The sequence below is a fragment of the Hydra vulgaris genome, chromosome 10 (genome assembly GCF_038396675.1).
Source record: "Hydra vulgaris chromosome 10, alternate assembly HydraT2T_AEP".
Lineage (NCBI taxonomy): Eukaryota > Metazoa > Cnidaria > Hydrozoa > Anthoathecata > Hydridae > Hydra > Hydra vulgaris.
Window position 1 is genome coordinate 43,475,001 of NC_088929.1, and position 15,150 is coordinate 43,490,150.

Here is a 15,150-nt window from a genome sequence, read left to right on the forward strand (position 1 = left end):
ATGTAAAGAATTTGCGGAAAACGTTATTCTATATGAAGTTGCAATTGATTGACTTAATTTGATAGCAAGATTGTTTCTTTTTAAACATAAAAAACTTGAGGATAAATTGACCAAAAAGTAAATATTTGGAAAAGTAATATCATGGAGATTTGTATAATAAGATTTAAGAAATGACAACACAAGTTTGGTCAGCTTTTGAAGGTGCAAACAGATCTCACATTTCTTTTGTAAAAGGCCATGTTCCTGGTCATTTCATGCATTGTCAGTGATCCAACTTTATAACTAGATTTCAACAAATTGTAAATATTCAGAAACTATTCTTTATTACAATTACCTTAAGATGGTGGTGGCAGTGCAGTGGTAGAATCCTTGCTTTTTAAGAAAGAGATTCTAAGTGTGATTCCAATTTGCTTAACTTGTTTCTCCACGCAGCAGCCTTATTAGTCACATTTTACATTTCAGAGTTATAGAGTTGAGAGAAGATTGTCCCCACAATTAAATTAAGCCTCCTCGATTTATCATTATCATTATCCTTATATATATTGCATGCGTAGTGCTTAAAATTCTAATTTAAATTCAAACTCAGAAAATGTAAATAAAAAAAACAAAAGATTAATAATGAAATGAAATAACAATAAATTAAAAAAAGTTTTTTCTTCGATTTTTTAAATGATAACATTAAATTTCTGAGCCAATTTTTTGCTCCAGTCAGTCATTAGGCAAAAGTTTAACAAAAAACTTATAAATGATTTAAGCATTCTAAAAGCATTTTCATTTAACAATACTTATATAACTTAAAAACCAATTAAAAAATAATGCTAAAAACTTATCAAAAAAAGATTTTAATATTTAATTACCTTTAAATTTGAAAAAATCACCAACTTAAACCTAATAAACTTGTTTTAAAAATTTAGAAATTTATCCTGAGCAAACTAAAATTTGCTTTAAACAAAAACTCAAGCATATTTTATTAAACCTACCTTGACAATCTCGAATTATTGAATTAAAAATAGATCCAGGAGGACATAAACAACTAAATGAACCATTCAGATTTAAACAACTTGCTTTTGTGAATTTGCAGTTTATTAAACACTCATTAATATCTAGAAAAAATATTAAACCAAAGGGTTAAATAACATAAAACAACAAACTTTAAAAAAAGGTAAAAAACTGAATTAAATTCAAATATTTACATTAATAAAATAAATCATATGTACGAGTTTAATAACTTTACCACATTCAAAATTTTATAAACCACTTCATTTTTTTTTGGTAAGCTTGTTAGAGCCCTTGCTTAATATTGTCACAACCCTCACTTAATCTTGTTACAACTCTCACTTAATTGAAAAACTTTTAAAAAGAAAAGAAAATTGCAGGCCCGGTGATATAAAGAATTTTGTTTATGTCTAAATTTGTGATGATGAGTTGCATTGGTTTGTTGATCTCTTCTGTCCTCTATAGTCTTATTACATTATTAGAAAGCTAATCACACTCAGAGGTGATTTTAGGAGAGAGGGGTCCACCCCTATTTTTTTTTGTTTTTGACAAATATAGTCGAGCAGTCAGGAATTGGACACAATTCAAGTTTGTATGTTTTGAGGATTCAACTTCCTCCATTCCCCTTCATTTTATTTGTAGAATCCTCTTCGATCACACTCACTAAAAGGTCATAGGCTAGCACATTAATGCCATGCATATTCAACTAATCAAATACAGACATAAGGTAATAATGGTCGCCTGTCCGCTGGTGTGGAAAAATAAATTAAAATTTTAACTCCAAAAACCAAAAACAGAGTTAGCAATCAGTGATCTAATTTTCGCTTAGCAAAGGTTCTGATTGAACATGTGCATAAGCTATGTGGTGGTAAGGCTTAAGCACCATAATTACACCTACTAGTTTAACCTAATGCCTTATCTGTCAAAGTGATGTTTTTTGAAAGAATTAATGTTATAATTAGAATAAAATGTGCATATTTGATTCTTCCCTATCCCTTAAAATGACAGCATTCACCATTAAGAGTTTCAGGAATGCTATACCTGCACTAATGCTTATTATCATGACCGTGTCTTAATAAGTTTTAATAGCTTAATAGGTATCATCATGACCGTGTCATAATAGGTTTCACTGTCTACACTCTGCAAACTTTAATTTTTTTTATATTAACTTAACCACATCAAAAAGAAATGTTTGAGCACATTGTTTTCATAAAATATTTAACAGTTATTAGTTTTTAAGAAGAATTCTGAAAAATCTTATAGTATAGTATACTAGAAAACAAAAAAGCATTTACTTTATAGCAGTTAAATTTTATAAGTTTAAGTAATAAGGTTTATTAAATGACCTTGACATTTTGTAGCACTTGAGTTATAAAAATATCCTGTTGAACAAAACCGCTGCAACTTGCATTGTGTGCTATTACAATAATAATCTGTACAGTTTAATTGCAAAACATTGGTATCTAAAAACATAATTAAGAGTTAAACAATTTACTCAAACTAAATTATAGAAATAATTAAAATTATTATAAAATGTTATATAACAAACTTAAAAAAACACAACTATTTTAATTTTTTACATGTCGTTTTACAAGACATTGACAAACACAAGTTTCTTTATTTTTCACATGCCTTTGCTTTTCCTAAACTCTAAAGGACACAGCAGTTAAGGATGTATCTTTATATTTTAGTCATATATTTTACTTAATTTTATTTACAACTCTTTTAACCCAAAATTAAAAAACACGAACTTTGTTGGCTGCTGCACAAAAAGATAAGTTGAGTGCAAGACTTAAGATGGATTTACACCTCAATTTGTTGATTGTAAATCAAGTTTACTACTGCATAATAGTTAATACTGCATAATAATAGTCTACTATCCCATAATACTAGTCTACTATCCCATAATAATTAGTCCCATAAAAATTATTATGAGGTATGTTAATAAATAAATGAAAAGATTCTAATCCATTGCAAAGCTTAATAAATTTTATTTTAAATATACTGTTTCATAAAATTGAGTATTTTTAAACATAAGTTTTGAAAAAGGCTTTGGTTTTATACATTTTTTTGACTTTGTTTGCATAACTATACTTATTTAAAAAGTAATATATTTATACTAACTATATTTATTTGAATAGCTTAAATTTTTGTTCATCAATATCAATTAGGTAGTTGAGCAAACATTTAGTGCTGTAAAAAAAAAAATTTCTTTAACAAGCACTTTTCAATAAACCTTTAAATGCTTGCTTATTGAGTAGTTATTTAAAGTTTCTCTTCAAAAAAAAAATATTTTATATTTTATTGAGCAGGTTGAAATAATCCTTTGAAATAAATGAATTGCAGGCTTTCTTAAAAATTGAAAATACCAAAAATGCATAAAAAACAAGAGATATAAGTTTTATGATCATTTCATATAAAAAAAACTCTAACAAATTTGTAAAGAAGAACTAATTTTTTTTATTGAATCATAAAATTTATTTAAGCTACAATCACACTAATTTTAGTGCATCTTTGAAAAGATCTCAACCTTGTTACTGACAATATTGCTAATGAATCAAAAATGAATCAAAATACCAAATCTAAATCAGATTTTAACTTAGTTATATATAACACTTAATTAATTTTTTAGCACACAACCTCGAAATAAACAATAATAAATATCATATGAAGATCATATTGTGAAAAAGTTTAGAAACCATCAATTTTTTAAAGTAGAATACAGTCCAGCAGGTAGACTAAATCTTGTCTTACTTCAAGATACTTGCTGGAATTTATTATTAAAGTCTATATTGAAAAATATCAAACCTTATTGCAAATCTCTAAAGTAAATTCTGTGCATAATTGACTCTCGATGCACTGGAATGTCTTTAAGCAAGTCATAATTAGACCTTCAAAAATCTAGTTGCTAAAACTGATAAGGTTACCACCTGACTACCTGATAAAGCAAAAAACGACAAACAAAAATTCTTACAATAGAAGTGTAAAAAGATCTAGAAAACAAACTTTGTGTAAAAGTCGTTTAAAAGATTCTTTAAAATGACAGTTATACCATTTAACCTTCTAGTTTTTAACATTCTTATTACCAAAGAGAAATGTTGAAAGAAGTTGAAATATGCTAACCTACAATTTCTGCATAGCAGTCCTACAGTTTTGAAAATCATAAGAAATTCATACATATTTTGATAATTTGAAATTACCTTGAATGTTTCAACAACACATTTATTGGGTTAAAGGTTCAACCCATGAATTTGTTCAACCCATGAAGTTATTTTTAAACAAATTTTACAAAAATTCTAAAAAATATTACCAAGGCTTTTCATTTATATTTAAACTTTTTATTTGCTAAAATTTTCTATTTGGAGTCAGCCAGCAATCACATTAACTAATAAACCAGACACTTTATTCTTTAAAAATCAACTCATAGTTTCAATGAAATAGCAAATCCAATTTTTTATTTTGCTGACTGGAATAATTTTAAATTGGCATTGTTAAAAATAAAACATTTCACAATCAAATATTTTCTTTCTTTAAAAAAAAACTTTGTAGAAAAGAGAAAGAGATGCAACATCACGATGATGTGATAATGGTTAGAGGTTGGCTGTAAGAGCAGGTCCAACTATGTTTACAATACATTTTTGCACTTTGTCTAAAAGAGAAACGGCATCATTGGAAAATATGCCCCAAATATGGCAACAGTATTCCATACAAGGCCGGATCTGACATTTATAGAGATAGGGAAAAAAATCAGAGTAAGATAGTGTCGAGCTCGATAAAGAGATACAACCTTAGCAGATGCTAATTTTGCAACTGATTTGATATATAAAAAAGATCGGAAGAAATAATCCTGGGAGATAAAGGGTAGATGACTCATCAAGTACATTACCATTCCTAAATACAGGAAGATCTTAATTATTGCAATAACAATTGGCTGAAAAAAGTTGAGTTTTATCTGAACTGAAGTTCACCAGCCACTGTGAGCCCAATGATGTAGCAGAAGTGAGATCCTTTTCAGGCTCAAATGCCCCCTCCAAGCAATCATAGAGTGTTGTCTTCATCATGCCACCTTAGATGTAAAAATATCTAGAAGATCGCTAATGTGAATTAAAAAAAGTATAGAGCCAAGGATTAAATCTTGAGGAACCCCTGCAGTTACAGAATAAGAAGAGTGCTGTCCATCAAAGACAACTTTTATGTTACAATTGGAAAGGAAGGATTTAATAACCTTAAAGATATATATATATATATATATATATATATATACATAAATATATATATATGTATATATATATATATATTTATATATATATATATATATATATATATATAATATATATATATATATATATATATATATATATATATATATACGTTAAAAGATTTTGGGTTTAATCCATATATACATATCGATATGTATAAATATATAAATATATATAGATACATATACATATATATATATATATATACATATATATATATATATATATATATATATATATATATATATATATATATATATATATATATATATATATACATATATATATATATATATATATATATATATATATATATATATATATATATATATATACATATATATATATATGCATAAATATATATATGTATATATATATATATATATATATATACATATATATATATATATATATATATATATATATATATATATATACATATATATATATATAAATACGTATATATATATACTTAAAACTGTTTTTGAACTCTTTAATTTTGCATATTATTTTACAAACTACCTTATAATGATTATAAGGTAATTTGTAAAATAAAATGCAAAATTTAGTAATAAAAAATTAGTCCCTATCATCAGACATTCCTTTAATGTATTAATTTTTTGCAACAATGAAAATAAAACAAAGCAATACAATATTATTCATCTTCAGGAGAAAAAAAAATACTATAAGGTTGGGTAAGGCTTGACATAAAACTGATTTAGGTATAAAAGCTTCCATGCCAAACTGAATGCAGGAGAATGTAGAGAAGACGCAATATATATCAAAAAGACAAAAGTTTTTAGACTAGGAGTTTTAATGAGATCATACAATGGTTTAAATCACTCATTGGAGAACACAGAAAAGGTGAGCAAAAGTTGAGTCGAAGCTATAACACAAGTTAGGAAGCAGAAGTAAACAAACATGCAGTAGATTCAAATCTGATTTTCAGCAAATAGATAAAATGATAATATCATTTTATCATTGATATAATATCATTGATATGTAAGTGTTTTGGCCAAAAATGTGACTATTTCTGTCTTAACAAGTCAAAACAGACAAATTTCAACTAAAACCACAAACAGTTCTCATAATTTTTGTATGTTGTTGTAAGATTCAAAGATGGAAATTAAATAAACTTAATTAAAAGACAATATTTGCAAACAAATAACAAAAGCTGGATTTTTGTATTTAGTGTTGTTAGATATTTTACCCGGCAAGCAAAAGACGTCGTGTCCAAGTCTCAGCAAGGTTAAAATTTATAACGTCGGAACTTTCAACGTCGCTTTTTTGTTGATTTTCCGTTGATAAAGTAACGTTGAACAATAAGTCTCAGGGTGCGGATTCACAACACTTTCGTAAGTCTAAAATTTGCGTAAAGTTTGCGTAAGTTTTGCTTTAGTTCAAAGTTACGCTAAGTGGTATTCTCAAACCTTGCGTAAACAAAAACTTACGAAATTCCTAAGTTTTTACGTAAGTTACGTAAGTTCCTAAGTCACGCAAAAAGTCTAAAAAACTGTATTCACAACATTTTCCTAAAAAGTGCTCAGCAAACTTTACGCAAGAAAAATTACGTCTGCTATTTTCTGACTTAAGTTTGGCGTAACTTTAAATCATCTAATAATATTTAAAAAAGGCGTTTTTATTATTATAAAAGATTTCAGATTTTGTTTGTTATTGCCAATAAAATATAACTTTATTTTAATTTTATACTGCTATACGTTAAGTTATTTATTTAAATAATACAACTATAGTTGTTTTTTTTAACATCAACAACAATAGCAGTATATTTACCAAAATTTTAGATGTACTACATAAACTTGTTTTATAAAGCTTGTTTTCACCTTAAATTTAAGGTTAAAAAATATACACACAATCTATATAATGGATGGTTCCCTCTCTCATAGCCTAGCTAAAACAAGGAGAGCGACCATAGTACGGATATACCATATAGTTTTGTAGTATGCCAATAACTTATTAAATAAGTTAAGTTAACTTAGTAACTAGCTATTGTCATACATCAAAACTATATGATGTATCCATATTAGAATAACTTATGTTTGTATCTATACTATACTATCTATACTACATTATACAAAAGTATATACAATAATATTTGTGAAGTATATACTTTAACTTGCAAAACTAGCATAAAGAGAGAGAGTCTCTCTTTCTCACTCTGTCTGTGTGTGAGAGAAAATATATGTGCTAAAACAGATACAATATTCACTAAAATATATAATCAATTCATTAGTTTTTTAAATATCTATTTTTTATTTATTTATAAATGAGAACAAGACTATTTCAAAATACAACAATGCTAAAATTATCTCTAAGTAATTAGCCTAATAATACTTTTTTACTTCAATAGCCTAATTATTAGGCTATTGAAGTAAAAAAGTATTATAACCTAAATATTAAACTTACTTTGAATAATGATGCTATGTTTTTTGATAATTTCAATTATTCAAAGGTATTAATAATATATAAAAATTAATTTGAATAATAATGCTCTGTTTTTAGTTATTTCAATTATCAGGAGATATAAATATCTATAGATAATTTAAATTATTAAAAAAAAGAGCATTGTTATTTAAAGCCTAATTTCTTGGTAAATAATATTGTTATTTGTAAATAATAAACATATTCTGTAATAGTTTAAATTGTTTTGGTAGATCATTTTTTTTTTTTGTATTTCTTTATGAAATTTCATTGGTGTAGTTTGTTATTGCAAAGAGCAGAAAGTCCATAAAAAGTCCCTTGATCCACCAGTTAGTCCAAATGGAGTGATAGTGCTTTTTACAATTCTATTATCACAATAGCTATTAGATTGTATTGTATTTGGTGTCTTGAAAACCTACTACAATACTTGTTGTGATTTAATCAATTTTTGCTCTGTCAAAGAGTCAAACTTTTTTATACTGCACGTACCTGATTCACACTAACTGACTAACTAACTTTACGCTATCCATCAAATATAAAAATCATGTTTTTATTCGTGCAAATATAGTGCCATAAATTCTCAATCTGAAATATCACAGAAAAAAAACTTACAAAAAACAAGTGGGTTTTCATTCAAACTCAACTTTTATTAGTTAATACAATTAAAACATTTTTCATAACATGTTATAAAAAATATATTGTGTTTTTCATATATGTTATGGATAAGTTGTTGAACTTTTGTTTATGTTTTTAAAATGTTCCTTATATTTCTGACAATAGAAATTTTGTTTATAAATAGTTTCAAATATACTAGAATGCAATCAAATGTATTTCTTGAATTTATTGAAGCAATTTCTTTATTTAATGAAACTGTCATTCCGTATTGCAAATAAAAGTGTTTTTGATTCAAGTCAATTATATGATAAAACAAGACCACTGAGAAGAAAATTTAACAATTATCATGATGTTTTCTTATACCATAGGGTATAAGAAGTAAGAATGAAAACAAGAAGTTAAAAAAAAAACATTTTAGTTTAGCACTTTCATTATTTTATGAACAAATATGCCCGAATTATTTCTTAATGAGTGCTTGTAATGTTTATATTTTAAATAATAGATGTGCAGCATTTTGTTAATAATCGATATCTCATTTAACAAACCAACCGACTCTTATTTGTTCCATTTTTATTCCAATTATTAATTATTTTGATTACTTTGCTAATAGATACTCAAAATAGATTGAAAGAATGTTTATGCTATATATGCTATTACTTTTAAAAGTAATTGCACGCATATGTTATATAAGGCTATTCAAATAATACGAAACACTTTTTGCTGTTTTTAGACTCTCTTCTTTGTATAAGGTGGGGTGGGTTAATATGGATAGAATTTTATATATATACTTTTTAAATATAATTTTTTTTTGTAGTTAATTACCACTATAAAACTTTTGTTATTTTCCTTTACATTCAGGGTGTATACAATAACTTCACAATGAGTAGAACATAAATATATTTTCAATAACTAACCTACTAATCTTTTTTAACAACACCTTTCATATATCCATATTCCCCCAGGGGTGGGGTAATACGGATACTCATAATATATTTGATACATATATCACACTTATTGCTTTTCATGAATTTAAAAGGTCAAACTGTATTGGTTATGACTAGCAGTTTTCTTTTTCTGACTGATACAGTATTCTTTTTAGTTTTGTTCTTCTCTTTTTCTTGCAACCTTGCGACAACATCTTGAGCTGTTAAAACTCTGCCCTTTTTGGCCAGAAAACTTTGATACATTGTATACTGACTCCTCTTCCTTAACAAGCTGTATGGTAGTCATTAATTTGCTGTCATTAGATGTACCAATAGTCTTGCACTGATATTTTATTTCAGGCATGATAGTTTATTTCAGTCTTATTTTTTTATCTAAAATATTATAAAATTAACTTTAATTATGTAAAATATAAAACTAATTATAAAGCAAAATACGGTAATAAAATAAAATGAGGAATACCAAAATAAAATATGAAATATTAAAATGGGAGATAAAGTTTTACCCTAGCCATTCAAAGAAAACAAATTTGAACTATGATCTTAATGTTAATAGTTCAGTAACATTATATAAAACTATTATATGTTTCTGAAAAATGTATAATACTATATTTAAAAGCAAAAGTGAGCTTAAGTATATAAATAAATGTCATGCAGCTTATGATTTTGTAACAAAATTCTATAATGTTAATAGGATTTTATATATTTTATATATATCCATTTTCCCCATTATCATTTTACCTGTATATCCATTTTACCCCATTTTAGATTTTTGTTTATTTATCAATATGGGTTAGAGAACTTATAAACTAAATTCTACATGTTGTTACATGATGGTCCAAATAATAAAATTTATATCATTATTCTTGGATAAGTAATATTACTGAAGTCTGCTGACAAAAGTTTTGAAACATAATGTTTTTTTTATTTTTTTCAAAACAAAACGTTTTTTTTTTTAACTATTCATGTAAATCAAATATAAACATTGTTAATGCTAAAAAAGAAGCTAATTATGTGTATAAACTGTTGGTAATTTTCAGGTTTTAGCATTATGTATAGATAACTTACTCCATGCTTACTTATTGAATATATCTATATTACCCTAACAATCCATATTACCCCACCCTACCCTATGTAACATTTTATACAATCTCTCCCCGCTCTATTTGTAACGTGACATTATTTTTAAACAATCTTAATAAAAATATCTTTGAGTTTGTACTTTTATGCTAAAGGTTTACTATTCCGCTGTGATTAGAATTTAAAATTTAAAAATTTTGTCATGTCACACTGTGGCTAACCACCCCCTCTCCGTTGTGATATTTAGTGACACTTTCAAACACCTTCACCCTATATAAGAATGTCACGTATTATTTGAATACCCCTATATGATTTTGCTACATTTTTAAATATAGCGACAACAGCAACAATAACAAAATAATTGTAAGTAAATTTAAGCCCTGTCTTTAAAAAAGAAACATTCACTGTTTGGTCACATTGCCCTGTGTGTCTTAATAAAAAAATAATTAGTAATACTAACTACTTCCTTTATAGAAATAGTTATAAAATATTTGCCTTAAATTTTGGTTAAGTTTTGCGTAACTCATGCGCAACCTTAACTCTACGCAAATGCTGCGAAAAAGTTGTGAATACCAAATAGTTACGCAAAAAATATTTTGCGTAAGATTTTCGTAACTTTTGCTCAGCTACGCAAAAGTTACGCAAAAGTTGTGAATTCGCACCCAGTCGGGTAGAAAGTTTAACGTCGGAATTTACCACGTTACTTCAACGTTTATTTATAGTTAATTAACTAACGTTGATTATTCCACGTTAAAATGACGTGTCTTTTTAATTTCTATTTGATATCGAGGCAGATAATTCACAAGTTTTTTAAAAATAAAAATGGCTAATCGCCCAGCGAAATTTTGTTTTTTTATTGTTTCTTATTTTAAAGTGTTAATATTAAAAAATTACTCATAATTTTATACAATATTTTACTTCAACTTTGTAAGTACCTATTACAAGTTATCTTAAGTATATTTTAGATTAATGGATAACAATCGAAGTTTTTTTTGGTTTATACTTTCTTTTTTTACTTTGTTTGTATCAGTTGTAATACCTAAAAGCAATTTTAGTATTATTAATAATGATTATTAATCGGAATCCGTGTTTTGTTATGCAACATTGTTTTTACATAGCTTTAATTACAAATATACATATTTTTTGTTTATAATCAAAGCTAAAAGTGCTTGTAAAAGAATCAATTAAATAGTAAAAAGAGTCGAGTTAATATTGATATTTATGTATTACATACATATATATATATATATATATATATATATATATATATATATATATATATATATATATATATATATATATATATATATATATATATATATATATATATATATATGTATATATATATATATATATATATATATATATATATATATATATATATATATATATATATATATATATATATATATATATATATATATATATATATATATATGTATAAAAAGATAAATGAAAGAGAAAAAGAAAATCAAAAAAAAAAACATTTTTAAAATAGACGAAAAAACAAACAGCATTAAACAAAGTAAAAACAATAAACACAATTTAAACAGATAAACTAACTGAAGAGAAAAAAACAGTAAAAAAAAAGTTAAAAACAAAATACAAAGTTTAATAAAAAAATACCACTAACAAAATTATTGACGTTGACTCAATGTCAAAATGCTTGCTGGGTAGCTATATTTTAAATTAATTTTTAAATGCAATTGATGAATTTATATAACGTATTCACCTTTTATAAGGCCTTATTATTCTCAATTAGCCTTAACAAATTATTAGCAAAAGCACAAACCGTGACAAAACAAAGTCAGTGACGTATCCAGGCCAATTTTGATACCGGTATGGCCTCCTAAATTTCTGCCCAAACTCAATTTAAAACATTACTTTATTGGCACCAAGTTTGTCATAAAAATGAAACAATTCTTTATTAGTTACTGTCATACTGTTTTTTGATAAAATTTGTTATGATAATTACGAAATTGTTATAAAATCGGTGTAGTTAAGGCAATTTACAAATTATTCGAATTCTTGTACTTGGAATTAGCATAAATTTATCAGCATTTTATGTCCAAACAAGTGCTTTAGATGTTATAATTATTACTACCTTTAATAGTGAATCTAAAAAACACTTTTGATCATTTTCGCTTATCGGCGTTAACATGAACTTAGTTACAACCTTTTAAAAAAGTTCCTTAATTTACTATTGATCCAAGTTCTAATCGATTCTGACCTATATTAACTATATATAGTTGTCAAAACACAATATTCTTTTCCATTTTCACAAAAAATACTAGAACTCCGACCAACAAAGAGCATATAATTAAGAAAAATTGGCAATAAACGATCAAAACAGATCATATTATTAAACTATGATGTTCATTTCACCTAAATTTTGACACGCGATTGTGATTATAAGAAGATTTTTTTTTTAAAAAAAAGAATTTTTGGTATTGGTTTTTTCGCTAGAAACATTTTATAATACCGCAAAATTTTTATATTACATATATTTTATAATACCGCAAAATTTAATATTTTAACTTTTTTTGTCTTTTTATAATTCACAAAAATTATCTTAAACGGAAATTTAAATTTAAATTTAACGGAAATTAAGTCGAAGTCAACAAAATATCATTCATATTCTATAATATTTTAAAATTGCCCTAACTACACTGAGAAAGTCGTTTAAAAATAGCAACATTTGAAAAACGACTTTTAAAACAGATTATAAATGCATTTTAAGTCAATCAGAATGCTTAATTCGAATTCACGTGTGTGAAATATGGAATATTTGGTTAAGATGTCAAACGCACTTTTTGATTAAATAAAAATATGAAACGCTAAGCATTTTATATTTTTAAATAAATGCACTTATTTCTAAATACTCAATATAATATAAATACTTGTTTTTTTGTTGTTTTTTTTAAAAAACTTCAACGACAAAATCATGAGAAATGGCTATATAAAGACTATTTAAGTTAGTTATAAATATTCATTTTTTTGTAAATTTGTCATATTTCTTTTTTAAAATGTTTGTTGTTTTTGAGTTTTGACAGTTTACTGGTAGTTTAACAATTCTGTTTGAGAAGAAATTTTACCGGATATCAGACTTGTTTTGTTTTCTGGTTAAATAGTTTTGTTGTCTTGCGCCGTGATCATGTTTTTCTTGGCTTAAACTTTAATAAAAGTTTATTTTATTTAGTCCATTTTTAATTTTGAATTGCTGTATTTGGTCTTCTCTTATACGTCTTTTTTCAAGTGCTGTCTGGCCAAGGCAGCTGATCCTTTCCTCATAGGTTTTACATCTAACTTCTCGTACTAGTTTAGTTGCCCTTCTTTGAACTGCTTCAATCGCTTTGATGTTTTTTATTCTATTTGGATTCCATACTAAAGCACCGTACTCTAGATGCGGTCTCACCATTGACGTAAAGAGCATCTTAAAAGTGGTTATATTAATGTATTTGAATGAGTTTTTAAGCTAACCAAATATGCGATTCGACGTTGCAATAATAGAGTTGATTTGCCGGTCCCACTTTAAGTCAGAGCTGATAGTCACTCCCAAGTCTTTCTCAAATTCTACCTTTAATAACTGATGCCCATTTACTTAATAATTAAACTTTGGATTTGATTTACCAATGTGAATTACTTTACATTCGCTTTCATTTAAAGACATTTTCCATGTTGATATAATGTTGATATCTTTTTGCAAACTGATCGTTTTTGTCTTTGATGGTCCAAATTACTTTTGCGTCATATGCAAAGTGTTTTGGATTATTTTTGATTTGTGATGCCAAGTCTTTTATGAAAATAACAGACAGTACTGGCCCAAGAACCGAGCCTTGAGGAACCCCACTAAGCACGTTAAGCCCATTTCAGACGCCTGAAATGGCGTCTCCTAGTATGACACGCTGTTTTCGATCTTTAAAATAGTCAATTATCCAATTGAGCATCTTATTTACTATTCCGTATGGTATTAATTTTCTTAAACAAAGTCGTGTGTCGAAGTCTTTTATTATTATCTTAACTGGAATGTCGTTATCGGTAGCTTTTGTAATTAAATCAAACGATTCAAGCAAGTTTGTTGTGCATGATTTTTCCTTAACGAAGCCGTGTTGATCCTTTGATATTAAATTATTTATTGAAAGATTTTCTACTATTTTGTCCTTTATGATGTTCTCCACTACTCTACTGACCACTGATGTTATTGAAATGGGCCTGTAAGTTGAAACATCCGAATGACTTCCATTCTTGTAAATTGGCGTAACATTAGCTAGTCTCCGTATTTCCGGTATTTTACCGCTATTAAACGATAATTTAAATAAGAATAGAATTGAGTGAGACAATGACTCCGAACAGTTAGACAGTGCATGAGGATGAACTCTGTCAACGTCAACGTCAACGCCACTTGATTTATGTTTGTTTAACTCTCTTAGTTTTTTTTTAACCACTTCCAATTTGAAAATATTTTCAGTCTTGTCATCATGTTTGAAGTTAGATTGTATCGGAAATTCTGAAAGTTCGTCTAAATTTCCTTTGATAAAAGACTCCTGAAATTTTAGATTAAGCATTTCATCAACTTTTTTTTTTATTATTAATTGCTCTTTTGATCCAGAAGCGTTTTGATACCAACTTTGATGTTTTGTTTTTTGTTGATGTAAGAATAAATCATTTTTGGATTCGACTTTAAGTTTGCAGCTAATTTCTTTTCTTACTCAAATACTGCTCGTTTCACCTCCATCACTACTTTTTTTTTCGTTTCCAAGTATTTAAGTTTCAGATTACGTTTGAAACCACTTACTTTTAATTTGAACCATCGTTTTTTT

At 26.3% G+C, this 15,150-nt stretch overlaps 1 protein-coding gene across 3 annotated transcripts in view; it reads right to left on the reverse strand.

The window, feature by feature from the left end:
• LOC136085987 (fibrillin-2-like) overlaps positions 1-15,150 on the reverse strand; it is a 144,757-nt gene that overhangs the window by 98,465 nt on the left and 31,142 nt on the right. For all 3 annotated transcript variants that reach the window (XM_065808083.1, XM_065808084.1, XM_065808085.1), the window contains exons 5-6: positions 2,343-2,459; positions 981-1,103 (exon numbers count right to left, since the gene is read on the reverse strand). In XM_065808083.1, coding sequence (XP_065664155.1) covers positions 981-1,103; positions 2,343-2,459 — 240 coding nt within the window. The remainder of the gene's footprint in view (positions 1-980; positions 1,104-2,342; positions 2,460-15,150) is intronic.